Source organism: Quercus suber, unplaced genomic scaffold (assembly GCF_002906115.3).
Source record: "Quercus suber isolate HL8 unplaced genomic scaffold, Cork oak 2.0 scaffold_1220, whole genome shotgun sequence".
NCBI lineage: Eukaryota > Viridiplantae > Streptophyta > Magnoliopsida > Fagales > Fagaceae > Quercus > Quercus suber.
The window spans coordinates 21,503-42,849 of NW_027070615.1; the positions used below are offsets into that span (position 1 = coordinate 21,503).

The window sequence follows — 21,347 nt, forward strand, 5'->3', positions numbered from 1 at the left end:
AGTGATTCCCTTTTGTTTTTTTTCATGTTTTTTCTAATTTCTATCAATTATTGTTCTATCTTTCATTTGCAGTTTGTAGTCTAGACTAAAGATCTTTAATCTTTACTTTCCAAAAAAAGGAGGAGAAAAAAAATGGCACTTTTTGATCAAATAATTGCAGTTGCAACACAGAAATTTCGTGGAAGAATGATATACTTTAGTCTCTTCCCTCCTCGTTTCTTCACCTTTATCAATCATCTGGCTCATAGATCCCATTGGCTTTCACAGCCAGCGAACCTGCCTCTTTTTTAGCTTTTTGTTAAATTCTTTTTAAATTAAAAGTGTGCTAAAATATATTTGTACTTTAAAATGTAAAAAAAAAAACAAGAAAAAGTGAAGAGCTAAAAAGCAAAAAATTAGCTTATAAATTAGTCTTAAACATAGATATAAAGATGTCAATAGCTTTTGTCAAAAAAACCAAAAAGATGTTAATAGCCATAAATAAGGTAAATTCGATTAACATATTTTGATATTTTGGCTAATGCTAACCAGATTTATGACTTTTCATAGATCAATTAGTCATTTTTCTCAATATATTTAAAGACTAATTTAATTTTAAGGGCCAAATTAATCAATTTTAGAAAGTTTTGATTTGAACCTGATTAGAAAGCTCAAGTTATGTTCATAAAATTTATCCCATAAATAATATTGGTAGTATCTATCCACTAAGAAATGGACGGTACTCTATGCATTGTTTTAGAAAAGTAAACAAAGCTTAGAGTAATTTAATTTGTTACGTCATTTTCTCAGTTTTTCTCTTTTTGAAAAAAAAAAAAAAAAAAAAAAAAAAAAAAAAAAAAAAAAAAAAAAAAAAAAAAGTAAGAAAAATTGAGCTGCAAATGCCCGAAAGTGTAGTACTTTCCACCTATTTTCAGGTCTTTGAGGTTGCCAGTCCACTTAGACTTTTTTAAATAATATTTATTTAATGTTTTAAATTAAAATTTTTAGTTAAAACTCTTGTTTTTTGTTTTTTAATATAAAATTTTTATATTTATGTTTGTTAAGAGCACTCAAATCACTATCAGTATTTATATAATAGAAAAATATCTATATTTTAGCCCACTAATTCCAAAATTCACCGTATCAAGTCATGCAAAATTTTGTAAAAAAAAAAAAAAAAAATTTACAATCTTCAGATCATACATCTAGCAGACCTGCCTTAGCCTTTTGCTAAAAAGATTTTAGTTTAAAAATGTGCTAAAATATATTTGTACAAATGAAAAAAAGTAATAACAAGTGAGGAGTTTTTTTAATAAAAAAATTAACTTATAAATGTCCCAAACACATAAATATAAAGATGTCAATAGACATAAATAGGGTAAATTTCTTAATATATCTGAAGATTGGGTTAATACTAATCAGATTCAAGACTTTTTAAAACTGATCAATTTAGTCCTTAAATCTAACTTAGTATCTAAATTTTATTAGGCTAGTTAGCCATTTTTCACAACAGTATTCAGGTACTAATCTGATATTAAGGACAAGGTTAATTGGTTTTAGAAAACTGATCTTGGTTGGCAGTAACTCGTACACCAAGTTGTGTTCTTGTAATTTATCCGATAAATAATATTGGCATTGTGCGTTTATCTATCCACCAAGAAATGGACGGTACTCTTATCATTTTTTTTTTTTTTTTTTGAAAATGGACTTGGTTTTCATTAAACCATAAAGAAGGAACAACCATACAATAATCTGCAGAAGCAGAACCAGACAGTTTACATATTAAGCAACATCCGATTGAAATAACAAAGAAATACAAGGGGGAGTTACGCCCATCCAAAGATGAGAGTTTCCAGTCCTGCGTGCATAATGGGCTAACTCATGTGCCACTTGATTGAAGTCTCGGATTATGTGCTGAAAAGAGCAGGACTCAAAGGAGCTACGAATATGCAGAATTTCCAGAACAAGGTGACCCGAGCTGCTGCCTATATACTTGTTATTTATGGCCTGGATTGCTACCAAAGCATCTGACTCCAAAATAACCCGAGGGAGATGCAAATCCTGGGCAAGCAAAATGCCATGAAGCAGGGCCATAATCTCCACCAGTTCTGCAGAATAGCAAGCTCTGAGGAGCTTGCAACTAGCAGCAACTGTCTGACCAGTGTAGTCCCTGACTATTACGCCAATGCTTGAGTTCCCCCATGGTCCAAGGTTGCCCCATCAACATTAACTTTGAAGATTCCTGGAGGTGGGGGGGTCCATGTGACAGGTAGAGCCCTTGGTTGAGAAAAGTCCCAATAAACTACATTGTTGAAATCCTCCACCACACTCTTAGCCATTTGCCAAACTTGTTGGTGAGAAAGGCAACAGTCCTCATGGACAACCTTATTCCTATTATACCATATTGCCCAGGAAATTCCAAAGAAAATTTCCAGATCTTGCTGAGAATGGTGGGAGAGTATGAACATGGCTGAGTCAATAAAAGACCACAGAATCTCTTGTGTGCCCAAGGGGTTTTCCGGCCATTGATTCCAGACAAGGATGGAGAAGTCACAGCAGAGAAGGGCATGATTAATACATTCAGGATCCTTTTTACAGATTGGGCAGCCCCTATTGTTGCTGATTCCTCTGTTGCAAATAGCTTCCATGGTTGGAAGACCGTTGATACAAGCTCTCCAAGCAAAAATCTTTACCTTGGCCAGAAGATTAAGATGCCAGAGTCTCTTCCAAAGTGATTTAAACGGGTCCCCTGAAGAACATTCCCCAACTTCCTTTGTTTCAAACAGGTTGAAGGCAATGTGATATGCACTTTTCACCGTAAATTCTCCTCGGTTATTACCTAACCAGATTAGCTTATCCTCAGGCATGCTATGGGACAAAGGAATCCTTAGAATAGAATCCGCCTCGAAGGGAAGAAACATTGCTCTGACTTAAGCGACATTCCACCACTTTGTGAGAGGGTCAATGAGAGCAGAAACCATGGGAAATTCAGGATTATCATTTGGAGGAGAAATAACCTTGTAAGTGGATGGGGTAGGCAGCCACCTATCCTCCCAAATGTGAATCAACTTCCCATTGCCTACTCTCCAACGTGTACCCCTCCTTATGACTTCAAGGCTACTGTGAATACTTCTCCAGGAGTATGAAGGCAAATTCCCAAGCTTGGCATTTAGTACATCACCTGTGGGGAAGTATTTTGATTTAAGGACCCGGGTAACTAGGGAAGATGGGTTAGTTAGGATTCTCTACGCCTGCTTTGCGAGCATGGCTTGATTAAAGGCTCTCAAATTCCGAAACCCCATGCCTCCATCAGCTTTCGAAAAACACATTCTTTTCCAGCTGACCCAACTCATTTTTGCTTCGTTTTGCTTTTGATCCCACCAGAAATTCCGCATCATACTCTCCAAATCATCGCATAAGCTTTGTGGGAGTTAGAAGCAACTCATAGTGTACGTCGGGATCGCCTGTGCCACTGCTTTGATGAGAATTTCTTTCCCCCCCATTGAAAGAAGTTTACCTTTCCACCCAGCTAACTTCTATCCAATCCTCTCTTTTAATATGGAGAAAACCTGTGTTTTAGACCTTCTAATGAAGGAAAGAAGCCCCAAGTATTTAGTATGCTTTGAATCTTGCATTGGCCCCAAAATATTAAAAATTTCATTCTTGATATCTTGGCTTGTGTTTGGACTGAAAAACACTAAGGATTTGTCAATGTTGATTTTTTGGCCTGAGGCTTCTTCGTATCGTTGGAGAATCAGCTTTAGCACATGGCATTCACCAGGGTTTGCTTTGCAAAAGAGGACGCTGTCATCCACAAAGAAGAGATGGGTCACTCTAGGGCAGCCACGAGCAATTGAGATACCAGCCAGGCACTGATTTCGAGCAGCTTCATGGATGAGGGCTGAGAGACCTTCAACACAGAGGAGGAAGATACTAGGGGAGAAGGGGTCCCCTTGTCGGATACCACAAGTTGGTTTGATATTTCCATAAGCAGCACCATTTATAAGGACTGAAATGAAACTGAGGAGATGCATTCCATAACAAAATTTATCCACCTAGAACTGAGGCCCATTCTTTCCATCACACCATGAATGAAACACCATTCTACCTTATCAAAAGCCTTACTCATGTCGAGTTTGGCAGCCATGAAGCCGTCATTTCCTGTAGATTTGTGGTTTAGAAAATGCATTAATTCAAAAGCCACAATCACATTATCAGTGATGAGGTGATCAGAAGTGAAGGCACTCTGATTCTCAGTGATGATGTGGGGTAGAAGGGGTTTTAATCTATTGGCCAGAATTTTTGAAATGAGCTTATACACTACATTACACGAGCTGATGGGGCGAAAACCAGTCATTTTCTTTGGGCTGTTTATTTTTGGGATGAGGGATATATTAGTTTTGTTAAGATCAGCCATAGATAAATTATTATTGAGAACATTAAGGACCATATTAGTGATACCATTACCCACTACATTCCAGTATTTCTGATAAAATAAAGCAAACATACCGTCGGGGCCGGGAGCTTTGTTGGGGTGAATCTGTTTAAGAGCAGTAGCAACCTCTTCTCTGGTGAAGACACGGTCTAAGCTTTCGTTCATGTCATCCGTTACCCTTGATGGAATGGCTGCGGTTATTTCCTCTACTCGTGAGGGGTGGGTTGTTGTGTAAATGTTCTCAAAATAATTAATGGCTGCATGGGCTATACTTTCCTTTTCATGACACCAGTTACCTTCTTCATCCCAAATTCCAACAATAGAGTTCTGCTTACGCCTCTCCGAAGCCTGAGCATGGAAGAACTTTGTGTTCTTGTCCCCTTCCTTGAGCCAATGTGCTTTAGCTCGTTGACCACAATATAGTTCCTCATCATCAAGAAGGGTATTGATTTCTTTCTTCAAGTTGTTGATTTCATTACTTAGGATACCATCCTTGTTATCTCTAGTCAGGTTGTTCAGAGCAGTCCTTTTTGCTTGAATATTTTTCGGAATTTGCCCATACACTTCTGAACTCCAAGCCTTAAGGTCAGCGGCGCACCGATTAATATTCTCCATTATTCCCTCCGGAGTGCTTAAATCAATTCCCAAGCCCCATGATGACTCTATAATGGCTTTACAGTCATCGTTCTTTGCCCACATTGCTTCAAAGTAGAAGCGCTTTTCTCTGGAGTAGCGAATGGATATTGAATCTGTTACTAGCAGTGCATGGTGATCTGATGTGGAGTCAACAATGTGGTGGACTTTCAAACTCCCAAACTTTTCCACCTAACCCGGAGTAGCCAAGGCTCTATCTAATCTCAAACTTATGCTCTTATTTCCCTTCTGCATATTACTCCATGTATAATCAACCCCATAATAACCCAAATCCTGAAGATTGCAATAATTAACTACCCTTCTAAAACCATCCATTTGTTGTTGGGTTCAAATAGCACCCCCAACTTTCTCAATAACTGATAAATTTCATTAAAATCGCCCAAGCAAAGCCATGGGAGTTGAAACTGATTATTGAGAAAAGCTAAGAGTTACCATGATTCATACCTTTGATATGTTTCCGGATGCCCATAGAAGCCAGTTAATCTCCAACAGAAATTGCTGTCATGCTCCTTAACCACTGCATCAATATGATTTTTTGAGTAGCTTTTGATTTCAAGATCGACTTCTCGAGCCCAGAGAAGAGCAAGCCCACCACTACGGCCTACACAAGGAACACCAAGGCCATTTGCAAAACCTAGCCTGTTTCTAATTCTCTCCATACGTCTAATTTTTGCTTTTGTCTCCATAAGGAAGACCACTTTGGGATTATAACGCCGCACCAGGTCCTGCAGCGCTCTAACTGACCGGGGGGTCCCAAGTCCTCGGCAGTTCTAACTTATGGGATTCATGGCTCCCGGCGGTGCTGCATTGCAGCCACCGCTGATCTCTCCGCAGACTCAGTCTGGTTTGTGTTAACTGCTGTGCATCGTCTCTTCTGTACAATGACTTCTTCCTCTTCATCAAATACAAGCTTCCCTCCCCTTTTTTTTCCCACAGGTATTAATTCCGTTTCAGACTGTGGGTTTTTATTTCTATTGTGCTCTCTTGCCATCTTTTTTAAATGGACTTTAGCTTTTGCTTTCTTTTCAACTATTAGGCCAAAAGAGTTTACCTTAGCTGTGCTTCCACCATTTGCATCAGCGTTAGTCTTCAGTGGGCTATTAACTTCCATTGGGTCTTTTTCAGTTTGGGCCGACTGGCCCACTAAAGACAAGGCATCCATTGCTTCCTTTTCATTTTTGAAACTTCGTGGGAGACTAAGAGGGGGAGTGCTAGCGGCATCACGTGCCCCTGACTCATGCATTGGAACCTGCTCTAGACGTGTAGAGTTGTCCCATCCGTTCAGTGCTTTCTCTGGCTGGTTCTCTCTATTTCCAATAATGTCTTTCACTTTCTTCGTATTATGATTTTTCTCAATCCGGCTACCATTGGTGCCTGAAGTGCTTCCTCTGCCGTCCATGGCAGAGGTGTAAGAATTCTTGGCCGTGGAAGGAATATGCTCCTCAACCTTATCTTCATTACTGTCATCTTTGCCCCCACTGCTTGTAGACCTTGATTTATCAACACCCGTTTTAGAGTTTCCCTGAGCTCTAAGCCAATCACCATATTGATTGGACGAACTTTGGTTGTTTGATGTTTCCTGACAGTGTTTTAAATCATGCCCAAGTCTACCACAATGAAAACAAAAGGTTGGGAGTCTCTCATACCTGAAACTTACCCAAAATTTCTCACCCTCTACGCTGGCTATTTTTCCCCCACGCCTAAGAGGCTTGTCCAATTGAAGGTCTACTCTGACTCTCATGAACTTGGCTTGATCCGATTGCCCAGGTCGTCGATCGGTTTCTATAAATCTCCCTAGGCTATTTCCCAGGTCTCTACACACCTCCTCCGCCATGAGCTCAAAAGGGAGCCCCCAAATCTGAACCCAAAAGGGGGAATGGGTAAAGGTGATGTTTGTGCTTGATAGGCCTCTTCTCCATCTGCATAACAACAAGAGGTTGTTGTCAAAATTCCATGGCCCATTCTTTTCTACCCACTGCAACTGGTATTCATAACTAAATTTAAACTGCAAGACATTGTTTCCCACATCCACAATTTGCAAGTCCGAACCCATCTTCCAAGCTGATCTCAACGTGGACTTCAGAGCTCTTTGATTTTGGTGTTTGTCCGATAACAACCGACCAAATAGACTTAGACTGCATTCTTCTAGTAGATCTGATCTGCATCTAGATGTAATTGATATTTCTTCCTCCTCCTCTCTGGTGAGGCGGAGGTTAAGCAAGCCATCCACCACGGTTTGAGAGAGGTTGAGTGTGTTTGTGTGTGTGTGTGTAATTTGCTGTTTAACTTTCATTGTTTTTGTTACTTAGTAGAGGTAGGACCTTGTTGAATGGAAAGTGCCCAACTACCCAACTGATGTAATGTGAGCTCAATCCAAAAACCAACCCTTCCAAAATTTGGGGCAAGTTTGCCTATCAATCGCCTCTCCCATACCTTGCAAAAGGCTATGTTTGGTTTCTGCTCTTTGAAATATTTTAAGAACACTCTTTGTAATATTGGTTTCTGCTTTGTCCAGATAACTTTTGGCCATGCTTCTATTTAATTTGTTCTAATGTTGTTTGTGTTTGGTACTTTGGTTTACTTGGTTTCCATGTAGTTTGAGAGTTATTGTAGTTTCCATAACCCAGCTGATAAACAGAATAAATATAGATACTTGGTTTTATAGGAAATTCCTGGAGGTAATCCGTACTTGTGCAAATAATGGTTGTTTTCTCTTGCTTGAAGTTCCATTTTGGGTGAAGATTATAGATGAACTCATTTGTTAGCATTTTAATTAGCATAAAGAAACATATAATCATTTTATTCAAATCTCAGAACACAAATATGCTTGTGATACTGTATTTCCCTTCTACATAATAGTTGAATAATTTGGTCTAAGATTTCTATTCAACATGAGAGACACCACAGTGAGGTCAAGTTGTAGCTTGCCACAATAGGTTCTTTTAAAAGGAAAAAACCTATTCAATGCTACTAAAGTAATGCAAATCACTTTTCTGAATAGTACTAAACTTTAGCTTGATCGTGTCATACAAGTGCTATAAGACAGGCAATTCACACTTGAGTAGTTCACATTATATGTTGGACACAAAATGACATAGATTTAACATTTTGTGAGCCCAGTGTTATTTTTTAATAAACATATAGATAAAGCCAGCCAATTGAATGAAGCTGTCTGAGTTTACCAAATGACCATTATTAAATTATTAATTGTTCCAAAAACTTAAGCTCTTAGGAAATTGTGAATTTAATCACTTAACCAAAATTCTAATACTTCTCCTCACTTGTGAGCCTAAAATTCCCCTAAAATAAGTTGAGGCCTAACAATTAGGAACTTACCATTTTAAATGGGAGGTAGAGTAAAGTCAGGGATCGAACTCAAGATCTCCTGCTCTGATACCATGTTAAATTACTGATTGTCCCAAAAACTTAAGCTTTTAAGAAATAGTGAATTTAATCACTTAATCATAATTTTAACAACTATGTTGCAATTGCACACCAATTAAGAGATGAAGGTGGACCTTTAAGAGATCAGGATTCTAGTCCTAGCATAGAAGCACAAAATCGAAAGAAACAACTTACTACTTGATGTCTTCATAGAATATCAATAAATAGCAAGTAATACTCAAGTTTCATAACATCATTTTATTACTTCAACTTATGAATGGATGTATCTGCTATGTTCCGTTGCATTAAGAAAGTCCATATCTCCTACTACTAAGTTCATGCTTTGCAGCTTTTTTGTATCTAATGCAACTATAAATATCTTCTTTTAATGGAATGTGTACTTTTCATATATGTGAACATAGTCAAATGATAGATATGGATATTGGGAAAAAAAAAAGGTTTGATAAGCTGATTTGCAAATTTTGATGCATATTTGGAGTTGTTCCTAATTTTGTTTAACTGCATGTCATTTTCTATTCATGTCTTTCATATTACAGCTATTGATTAACTGTGGCTTCTTAGGATAGAAAAAGGGAATATCATGGGGTTCAAGTGATATGTCAACGGTAATGGAGAATATCATGGGGTTCTTTGTGTATCTCATGCTGGTGGTTCGAACTCCACCTCACCCCTCCCCCACTATCTACCAATCAAAAAAAGAAAAAAAAAGAAAAAAAAAAGGAGAATATGATGGTTTAAGCTTCATGAAACTTTTTAAATGGTTCTCTTATACATATGCTATCCATGAGAGATCTATTGTGATAAGGTAACTTTAAAGTATTAATAGTAAATAGGTAATTTTTATATATGAAATGAAAAAAAAAAATCAGAATAACAGTTAATTGGCTTCTTTTTTTTTCTGGAGATATGAAGCATGTTAGTTATGTTCTGTCAATCACATCCAATGGTAGAAATTCCTTTATAAATAAATTTATCAGCCTCTACATCCTCTAAAATCATTATTATATATATTTTCATACAAATCCTCAATATAGTTGATCAGTTTACTATAAACACCCCCCCCCCCCACCCCCCGGCACAAAAAAAAAAAAAAGAGAGGAGGAATTGCCCATAGATAAAATTGCAATAATATTCACAAGCATTATCATGAGCCAGAGTGGGCTAGGCCTCTACCTCTCAAAATTTATCTACAACTTAATGAAATATTCTTCTAATTTATGTGTTGTGGATTGTGAGCCAGCACTTAGAATATAGGAATTTTATTGGGACAGGATAATATATTCTTCATTTCTTGCGGGCTTGACTGATCCTTAACTTATGCTTTAAAAGGTTAGCTGTTATCTCAAGTAGCTTCTCTTGGTTAAAGTGTCTCCATTTAAAATCATTGTTTTCCTTTTTCAGGGCCCAGTTATGCATGAAATGCTGAGGAATTTGAATTCTGCTATGGTTTTATCAAATTGGTTTTCTTGCCGATATTACCCATACATTCCAACTAGCTCCTTCTGTAAAATCCACAATCGGCACTTTCATTGTTGTGTATATGTTAATTCAGTTATAAATTCAAATAGTCGGTGTGCCATAATGCCTGGTCTGGGCATAATTTCCATGTGGCAACCAAAGACACCAAATATCAGTTTGTTGAGGGTGGATAAATCACGCAATGTTGTGAACATGGTTGCAAGTGTTGATGTTGGTGTGGATTGTGAAAAGGAGGAAGAAAACAAATTGATTGAAGGAGATGAGGGATTTGGAGAATCTTTTGTTGAGCAGATTTGGCCTCCTTGGGGAAATGTCGCAAATCACAAGGATTTGGATACTGAACCTAGTCCTACACCTGTTAGCCAGACTAAGTCAAAATTTTCAAACAGGATGACGATTGCGAATGAAAGTAGGGTATATTTTCTAGAGGAAACAAATGAAGAGTTGTTATCAGAGCGGCTTTTGGTGCTTAGCAGAACCAATAAGGTTAGAAGTGCATTGGAATTATTTAGGTCCATGGAATTATCAGGTCTTTGTCCTAGTTTACATGCCTGTAACTCTCTTTTATCATGCCTTTTTAGGAATGGGCAGCCTGATGATGGGTTAAGAGTCTTTGAGTTTTTGAAGACAAAGAAGATAACTACAGGCCACACTTATAGCTTAGTACTTAAAGCAATTGCGAATTCTCAGGGTAGCGATACTGCCCTTGAAATGCTTGTGGAAATGCTAGGGAATGTGAAGTGAAGAAGGATTTTGATGCAATTGCATATAACACTATGATAACAGTATGTGGTAAAGTTAACAATGGTGTTGAAACTGAGAGGATCTGGAGAAGTATGAAGGCAAATGGCTGCTGTCCAACACGAGTTACTTATTGCCTATTAATTAGCAATTTTGTTCATTGCAGTCAAAATGAGCTGGCTCTTGATGCTTACAGTGAGATGGTTCAGTACGGATTTGAAGCAGGGAATGATACAAAGCAAGCTATAATTAGTGTGTGCACAAAGGAGGGAAAGTGGAATTTGGCACTTAGTGTCTTTCAAGATATGTTGAAGGGTGGCCTGAAGCCAAACCTAATTGCTTGTAATGCATTGATTAACACTCTTGCGAAAGCTGGGGAGGTCAAACTAGCATTTGAGGTTTATGATATCACAACATCTTTGGGTCATTCACCAGATGCTTACACATGGAATGCTCTACTTGGTGCTCTATATAATGCAGATCGACATGACGATGTTCTTCAGCTCTTTGACAGCATTAAGAGAGATCAAGGCTCTCAATTGAATTTACATTTGTACAACACTGCTTTAATGTCTTGCTCGAAGCTTGGTTCATGGGATAGAGCGCTGCAGCTTTTGTGGCAAATGGAAGCTTTTGGGCTCTCAATTCCAACTGCATCATATAATCTTGTCATTAGTGCTTGTGAGATTGCAAGGAAGCCAAAAGTTGCATTGCAAGTGTATGAGCACATGGTTCACCAAAAATGCAATCCAGACACATTTACTCATCTGTCATTGTTAAGAGCTTGCATATGGGGATCCCTCTGGGATGAAGTGGAGGAAATCCTAAATGTAAGTTTTATTTTGTTGACATGTTTTGTCCATTTAACTTTATCTCAGTTGAATTCAATTTGTTGTGATATGGAATTAACAAACAAATATGGGAGGTGAAAATATTCTCTTTTCAAAATTTCATATCAACCACAAATTTTACATTGCTGAATTGTCCAAAACGCAGTCACTTCTTCTCTCTTCCCCCCACCCCCCCCCCCACCTTCTCTTTCTTTTTTCACCCTATAGTGGTGTTTTTGTGCCCTATAGTGACGTTTTAATCTCCTATAGCGGCATTTTTATGCTAAATTTTTAAGCCTTATGGTGACGTTTTTAAGCCTTATGGTGACGTTTTTAAGCCCTGTAGCGGCGTTTTCTGAATCATACTCAGCCACTTCCAAATCGAGACTTAAAAACTCAATTTTTATCTTAGAACTCGAGTTTTAGACACTCGAGATGCTAGTTTTCAACATTCATTTGCAACGTGACAATTTACTAAATTTTTTAATATTTATTGTTATTTAGAAAAAAATTCGAGCAAACCTGAATGGGCCTTCTTACTTTGCTAGCTAACCAATAATGAGCAACACAATTACCAACCATTTATTTACTTATTATTATCTTGAGTCAATGGAGTATAATTGGCGCGCTATTTTTTTTATTTTTATTTTTATTTTTTCCTCTTTTCTTTTTGAGAATCATAATTGGATCCTATTTATTTTGGAAACTTTAAAAAAAAAAAATCATTGGAAATTTCGGAGGATGCTAATTGAGTTATAAATATCTTAACAATGTTACTATAAATATTTTTTTTTAGTAGAAAAGAGAAATGAATTCCATGATATTGTATTCTTGAAGTACTAAATAAGTGCGTATTTATTTTTTATTATAATTGGATCACTATACATTTTGACCCGAATAAATGAGTGAATTTTTACTCAATTATAAGGGGTCAATTTGAATGGATAAATGGATTTAAATAGTTATGAGTTAAAACGGCAAATGACCGGTAGATTTTTAAGATGGTAATAAAACATGTATAAATTTTAAATAAGTTATATATATATATATATATATATATGTATGTATGTATATATGTATGTAATTACTATGGGTCCGTTTGGATTGAACTTATTATTGCTGAAACTGAAAACTGAAAACTGAAAATACTGTAGCAAAATAATTTTTAAATGTGTAAATAGTACCGTGGAACCCATTTTTAATATTTTTTAGTGCGTGAACAGTGCTAAACAGTGCATGAACAGTATTTTTTGTCTCTGTACAGTAAAATCATGTGATTTTACTGTTCACTTTCCCAAAAAAAAAAAAAAAAAAAAAAAGGAGGAAAACGCAGCCTCCAGACGCAGACGTTGAGGCCAAACTGCACCTATGTATAATTGAATGGACCGAACAGTTGTAGCAAGTTGTTTTTAATAGTATTTTTTGTCTAATAATACTTTATCAAAAATTATTTGCCATTATAGCAATAGTTAAAAGTTATTTGACAAAAGCCAATATTAACGGAGGTTATTGACAAAGGCACAACAATTGTGGAGGGAGGCTTGATCCAAGATTGGTGATGGGAGAGAGAGAGAGAGACTAAAATCAATATATATATATATATAAATAATTATTTTTCCTTTTTAATATAACCGAGTTGGTCGAGCTCATTACAAATGAATAACCTAGCCCTCATTTAGTTCACGAGTGAGGTAACTGCCTCTGCATTCAAAGATGGGTAGACACTCGTAATCCTAATGAAAATTAGTAAGTATAACTGGGTTGGGTTGGAAAATTCCCAACCCAACTTATCGCTTGTAGGAATTAATACAATCCAACCCATGTGTACTGAGTTGAGTGGTAGATGTGGATGCAAAAAATTTTCCATTTTACATGTGTAAAACCTTCTTTTTTCTATTTTACACATTTATTTTTATAAGACACCCACATCAGTTATCTATTTTACACATTTATTCAATAAAATATTCATTATTACATTTTTTATTATTTTCTCACTCATGGCCTCTCTCTCTCTCTCACTGCCCCTCTCTCTCTCTCTCTGTCAGACCCAACCACCGTCATCATCACCCAGCCACCATTAAGCTGAAACTCAGATTTGTTACTTGCTTTGTGCTTCTTCTTTTTTTTTTTTTCTCATTCTCATGGTTGATCGGAGCCGAAACCCAAACCCATTCTCATGGTTGAAGAAAGAAGAACGAAAAAATGCTTGAAGACCCATTCCTCCTGCGGCTACGAAGACCCATTCTCATGGTTGATCAAGCCGAAACCCAGACCCATTCTCATAGTTGATCGAAGCCTCCTTCGGCTCTCGCTTGAAGAAAGAAGAACCAAAAAAATGCTTGAAGACCCATTCCTCCTGCAGCTGCGAAGACCCATTCCTCTGAAAAAATGCTTGAAGAAAGAAGAGCTTACAAATGAGTGGTTGAAGCAGAGAGTGAATGAGGAGTGAGAAAAACGAAGACCAACCAGAGAGAAGAGAGAGAAAAAATTAATAAAAAAATAAATACACGAGCTACAGTAACCGTGTATATTAACAGTAACCGTGTAAATATACACGGTTACTGTAACAAGTGTATAAATATACACATTTTTACACAATTTTAGAAGCACTGATGTATAGCATTTTTAAGACAAAATGTATAAAAGTGGTGTTTTTTCTATTATACAAGACTTTACATCCACTGATGTGGATGCTCAAAGTGAGCTTTCATCAACTATATAAGATTTTTTTAAAAATTATTATTATAATATCATAGTTTGCATAAATTATACTACAAATTGCTAAATTCATTAAAAAAACTAATTATAAAAAAAAGTAATAAAAGAAATTCAAATTTATGGTGAGTCAAATAGATTGGAAAAACCAATCAATCCAAACCTAGAGTTTAAAATAAAATCTCAACCTAACCCACAAAAAGCCAATTTAAAATAAAATTTCAACCTAACCCCCAAAAAAACCAATTTGAGAAGTTGGGTCTAGTCAGTTTGGTGGGTTGGGTAGAAACAGTGCAAACTGCAACCGCACTACAGTGGATAAAAACTTATTAAAAAAAAGCAATGAATTGGTGGATAAAAGAGGGAGTAGGAGAGGAAAAGAAGACTTTAGTAGCTTCAAGTAGAAGTAGACCTTTCTACTTTCTTTTATACTGTTTTCTTCTCTCTCTCTGCAATCTTTTTACTTTCCCTACACTACACTACTCCACATGACCATTTAATAAAGGACACGGATTTCCTCCTTTGGAGGAAATGCTACAAACAGAAACACCTGTCAATTAAATAAGAAGACACCTAAACTTGGAGGCATGTGCAAGCATGACCAATTTTAAGTGAAGAGCTATTAACCTAACGTTAACAGCATTAGCCAAACAGTCACACCTCTCACCCACAGCTACAGCCTCACGCCTCTCTCTCATCTCCTCCACAGAGCTTCCTCTCTCTCAAGACAAACCCAACCGGCCAACATTCATAATCAATCTTAGCACAGGAAATTCTAACACATTTAACATTTAAACCTCTAGTAAATCAAGCACATAAATCCAATAAATAGACCCATAAACCCATAAATCACAGAAATCAAACCCATAAATCACAGAAATCAAACACAGAAGAAGCCCAGAAAAAACATACAAATCAACATATAAAAAAAAATAAAAAAAATAAAAAATAAAAAACCCACAAACAAACCCAGAATCGACGACAAGAGCTACGGAATCGACGGCAGCCACATGCAGCAGCCGTCGATCTCAATGGTTTTCTGGGTTTCCGGGGCTAGGTTTGATCGGCAATGGTGGTGTGGGTTTGATCGGGTTTTTCTGGGTTTTCGAGGCTGGACGTTTGGTGGGTTTTCTTTGCCCTTTGTGGGTCTCGCACCAACAAAACTCCGTCAATCTACTAGTGGCCGCTTCTTCTGGTCAATAGTTCCATTATTGTGCTTTAATTTCTGTTGAGGTAGTTTAGCTGCTGGTTTGGGTTGCTGAAACTTTGCATGAGATTGTTTGATGTTTTATCTTGTTAGATTTGATTGTGATATGGTGGGGGATATGCTATTGAGGTTTTGATTTCAAGATCAGCAAACACCATGAGGATTCTTGCCTGGAACTGTTGAGGGAGTAGGTAAAGCCCTGACAGTAAGGGCATTAGAGGCCCTTGTTAGGGAAGAGAGTCCAGATATTGTGTTTTTGGCTAAAGCTAAAGTGAAAATTGCTCGTTTTGAAAGAATAAAGCGAAGTATTGATTTTGTGGGATTTCATTGTGTGGAGCCTATTTGTAAAGCGGTGGCTATAGTTGTGTTATGGAAACAAGGGGTGAAATTGGAGGCAGTGTTTGCAAATAAAAATGTAGTGGCTTCCCTGGTTTACTAGAGGTTTCAATGTTAAATGTGTTAGAATTTTCTGTGTTAAGATTGATTATGAATGTTGGCCGGTTGGGTTTGTCTTGAGAGAGAGGAAGCTCTGTGAAGGAGATGAGAGAGAGCAGGGAGAGGTGGAGGAGATGAGAGAGAGGCGTGAGGCTGTAGCTGTGGGTGAGAGGTGTGACTGTTTGGCTAATGCTGTTAACGTTAGGTTAACAACTTTTCACTTAAAATTGTTCATGTGCCTTGCACATGCCTTTAAGCTTAGGTGTCTTCTTATTTAATTGACAGGTGTCTCTGTTTGTAGCATTTCCTCCAAAGGGTGAGAGGTGTGACTGTTTGGCTAATGCTGTTAACGTTAGGTTAGCAGATCTTCACTTAAAATTGTTCATGTGCCAAGGCACATGCCTCTAAGCTTAGGTGTCTTCTTATTTAATTGACAGGTGTCTCTGTTTGTAGCATTTCCTCCAAACAGGTTTGGAGGAAATTCGTGTCCTTTAATAAATATCCTCAGATCCAATTCTGTTTATTACTCTCTCTTTTCCCTATCAACAATTCCTTCTCACCTTCGAGGATCTCTCTCCTACCATTGGTCTGCTTATCATTTCCCCTCTCTACTCCTCTTCTTTTTTTTCCCCCTTTTTTTTTAATTATTATTAAAATATATATATATATATATATATATATATAATATATATATATATATATATATATGTTTTTTTTTTAATAGGTGTGGATTTTAAGGTGAAACATGTTACTCTTGGTGGGAAGAAGTTGAAGCTTGCAATTTGGGACACAGGTTGGTAACTCTATATATAATTCTTTAAAAAAAGAAAAGAAAAAGAAGTTTAATGTGTTTTAAGACTCTATTTTAGTATTATTTGATGTGGTGTGATGTGATGTCTTTGTCCTTCTATGCATATATACATGTTGGAAGAACAAAACCTTGGATTCATGCATCATCATTTTTTACTATGAATTATTGGTTTAGTAAGTAAAACGTTAATCACTAGCATTGATTTATTAATGAAATTTCTGTTTAAGTTTCCGAGGTATGTATAAATTTTCAATGCACAATACAATTGAATTTGGTGATTTGTAGTACTTAATCTTGGAAATATTGGGCTAATCTTTGTTTATGGTTCTGTGGATAATGATCTAGTTTTAAAGATCCCACTCATGTGAATGATTTAAGAGTTTGGGTGTGCGTGTACGTTATGATTGACTTACAGTTCTGCAACAAGCAAGAGTCGCTTGAGATGGTTGGTCATGATTAGAGGAGAGCGATTAATGCACCACTAAGAAAGAGTAAGTTGATTCAAGTTGAGGGAATGGAAAAAAATGTTTGGTGTACTGAGTAAGGATATGTCAATTTAGGAAATAATGAGAGTATGATTTTATATATAATAGATTAGTGGAAAAGAATACATATGGCCGACCCTAACTAATTTTTTGTTGTTTCTGCTGTTGTTGAACTTCTGCAATAAAGGTTCCTATAGTAGAGTTGATCACACCTTTCAGAAAGAGACTAAAACGAACACTATTAATTAATTTAAAAATTTTGCATTTTTTGCTTTTTAAGTTATAACCTTCTACTAACAACCACCTCACAACAAATTCACATCTGCCAATCCAACCAAAATCCACAAACCTCCACCACCAACCCATAAAACCCAAACCCTCCAACACCGATCCACACCAAAACCCATGAACCACCACTAACCCATACCACGACACCATCGCAAAGACCATGAGAGAGAAAACCCAAACCCTCCAACGCCAATCCACACCAAAAACTTACGAACCACCGCTAACCCAGTCCCACACCACGGCGCTACTACAAATGCCACGAGAGAGAGAAGGGAGGGACTCCAACGCCAATCCACACCAAAACCCACAAACCACAACTTACCCACACCATAGCGTAGCTACAAAGATCATGAGAGATAGAAAAGAGGATGAAAGAGAAAAGAGAGGTCTGAGAGTGAGATCGAGATGAAAGGGTCAAAGGGAGAAGACAAGTCTTAAAGTAAGAGAGAGAAACAAAAATAAATAACGATTACAAGCTGTTTGAGCGTAGGTACTGAAATGGTCAATTTCAAAATGTTGTGGGCCTATTTGTACTAGCCCAAACCTTAGAGTATGTTAGTAAAAGTTATCCTATAGTTTATTCATAATACAAACAATCCATTAGTAGTAAAATTTTGTAGATTTGTGAAGCGGTAAAACAATTTAGTTACAGTTTGCTATATATATAAAAAGAATAAGTTAATCAATTAACTCGAGCTTGCTTGACAGTAAATGAACCAAGCTTGAACTATTGAACATGTAATCTTGTTTGATGATAAGCTCCAGCTTGGCTCGTGTTCAAAATAAAATTAAATGAATAAGCTTGAACTTTTAATACTCAGTTGGAACCGGCTCGTTTGCAGCCCTAAGTCTTATGCCAATGGAAGAAGCAAGATTGGGTGGGTTTATTTCACTATGGACTCTCGAAATTGTGTTTGGTTTGAATTAGTTATGTGTGATCATGCATAGAGTTAGTTATAGACTTATAGCGCCATCAGCAAATAGAAGAATAGAATCAAAAAACACAAAAAAAAAAGAGCTATTATCTCTGAGATAAAATTATGAATGATTTTGTTGAATGTATGCTTGTGGCCAATGAAAGTTGCACCATGTTGAATATAACCATATCTATGTTCATCTTTCTTTCTTTCTTTCTATTAGAGCTTTTTCTTGGACAAATTGAGTGGTAAGAAATGTTACCTTCTCTGTACAAGGGACCAGTGCATTATATGGGGTGATCCTCCTTTGTATTGGAGTTAGGTTTCTAAACCTCAATCCATGTTTCTCCCTAAATCCAAGTCTATCCCTACTCTACTTTTGCACTCCTCTTTTTTTTCTTTTTCTTTTTTTTCTTTTTTTTTTCTTTTTTTTTTTATTTTTTATTACGTCTTTCACTTAGTTCTTAATTATGTACATGTAAAATCAAACAGTTCTCATAGGTAGCTAAACTTGTCCTTGCATTGTTGTTTGTCATCGGCTACAAGATAAGTACTTCCATGCTGTCTCTGAAAACAAACTATGCTGTGTACCTTGTGTTCAAGTTGAGGAGAGGAACCACTGGATTTGGTAGTTGTTGTCCTTTAAATGCTTCAATTAAAACTACTCAAGGAGGTGAAGTTTAAGACAAATAGTTTATTTGTGCTCACATGCCAAGGATCCAAGGCTGAGGAGAAAAGATGGATGGTCAGAGACTAAGATGGGTGAGTTTTTCAATGAGGGAGGAAAAAAGGATGAACTGGAGATTAGACTTATGGATATAGAATCTGGTAGGTGGAAGTTTGGCCTCATTTTTGAAGGGATTGAGATTAGGCCTATACCGGAGAATATACCAATGTGTTTCGTCATTTCTATATGACTCGTATGCACATTCTTAGGGGGAGAAATTCTACCTTGTGCACATTCGTAGGGGGAGAAAGCCATAGGGGAGATGCATATATCAAGGGGAAGAAAACATTCATTTTTAAGAAAACTTTTTTGTCTTGTTTTACGTTATGCTTGTTTTCTCATTGTTATGGTGCTTGAGTTATGTTTAGTATTTATGCTTTGTTGCTCTCATCACATCATGTTTATGTGTTGGACATGCATACACCTTATGTTATTATGTTTTATTTGTTGCATGCTCGGATGATCATTTGCTTTGCTATATGATCATTGTAATTATTTCCATATGACTATCAAGTGTATGATCAAGTTGCTTACATGTTTCACATCATGTTTACTTGATCGCAATTTACTTGCTACATTATACTTGTCCTTTTATTACTTGCTTTACCTTGAGAGTGTAATGTGTTTTGTGCAAGTGTTTTAGATTACAGGTGTATATGTTCCAAGTTTATCACAGCTTCTAAATTTAGGTGTGAGTGAGTTTTTCCATTGTTCCTAAACTGATGTTTAAGTCTAAAGTCTTTTATAGGGTGTTTTGTCACGGAATAGTCAAAGGAGGAGATTGTAAAATTGTGATTTACAACTATCTTTTATGTTGGCTTTATTTCATGACAAAAAGTGTGATAATTGCTTTAATTTTGTTCCTTATGTTTTGTGGGATTTTATTGTATTGAGTTTATTATTAAGTTGGTGAAAAATCGAGCATAAAATGAAGAATGAGTGGATTTCGTGAGTATCTGGCTAAAAGCTTATTTGCGAAAAAGTTACATAAGAAACACATGCTGAAAGCTGAAAAGTCATGCTAGCCTGGAGGATTTCGCGAATGTCTTGCAGATAAGGCCTTAGGTACTCGCGAAACTCTCTCTGTCCTGAAGTATTTTCAAGTGTGACTTTCTTACCTTTCACCCATACTATATATACCTTCATTACCCACAAAAGTAAAGGAGGTCATTCAAAGAGAAAAACCTTAAATAAGTTTTCTACAACACACACACATCTTTTAGAGAGAGAGCTACTTATCTTTAGTGAGAAATCATTCTAGTCTCTTTTCCTTCCCTCTCCCATTGTCATACCTTGAGAGGAGATTTGTATCCAAACACAACTCACACCTTTTTAGAGTGTAGAGAGTGTTTTGGAGCTAAGAAGCATTGGAGATTTGCCAAAAGAAGTCGGTGAAGCTTGGCGGATGCAATCGGTGTATTGTGGGATCCAGAGAGCTAAAGAAGACAAGGCTTGGCGAAGTCAGTTGGTAGTAGGAGATTGGAGAACTCAAGTACATTGGGTGGACTAGGCTTTGAAGGTCTTTTATTATTCGTGTACTCCAATTTTATTCTTTAGTGGATCGATTTATCGCTTAGAAAGCGGTGGAGAGGTTTTTCGTTGATAACACATTGTGGTGTTATCTTTTGTTTTCATTTCTCTTCTCTTACTCTTGTGCTTTATTTTTATTTTTTGTTTTTCATGTTTATGCACTAGAGTAGTTATCGGTTTATTGTGCATCATTTACTCTTATTCCACACTTAGATAAGTTAGAGTAAAAACAATCTAGCCGTAAATTTTAATTGAGGATCTAAACAAGCTCTTGTGCTTCACACAAAGTTCGAGCTTTCAAGGCCAACAAATGGTCAATAAAATTTGTACTTTTATTATCACTAAGTGGCATTAATGATACACCACATTGCAATTCTATCAAACTTGTGTTGTGTCAATAATTTGCTTTATTGTCAAAATATATAACATCTAGATTCTAGAGTATACTCTTAGTGTATCTGGAGTTGATGTTGCAACTGTTGTAGTGTTGCCGTTGGGTTGCAGTTGCTTTGAATCTTGTTAGTTTGATGCTGTGTTTGTTGTAGTGTTGCTGCTGGATTGCAGTGTTGTAGCTTCTGTTGAACTTGTTTTAATTCAATAAAGTCCGCACTAAAATAAATTAAATTTAAATTAAAAATTAAAAATTAAAAAAAAAAAAAAAAAAAAAAGAAAAAAAAAAAAAAAAAAAAAAAAAAAAAAAAAAAAAAGA

At 36.5% G+C, this 21,347-nt stretch overlaps 1 protein-coding gene and 1 pseudogene across 1 annotated transcript; both read left to right on the forward strand.

The window, feature by feature from the left end:
• The first annotated feature begins 6,284 nt into the window (after positions 1-6,284).
• Positions 6,285-11,622, forward strand: LOC111986331 (pentatricopeptide repeat-containing protein At3g29290-like; annotated as a pseudogene).
• Positions 11,623-17,091: 5,469 nt separating this feature from the next.
• LOC136065842 (putative F-box protein PP2-B12) lies at positions 17,092-19,364 on the forward strand. The gene is given in 4 exon segments (XM_065769606.1): positions 17,092-17,136; positions 18,605-18,698; positions 18,887-19,036; positions 19,039-19,364. Coding segments are annotated over 4 exon segments (549 nt in total). The 3' UTR covers positions 19,299-19,364.
• The last annotated feature ends 1,983 nt before the right edge of the window (positions 19,365-21,347 follow it).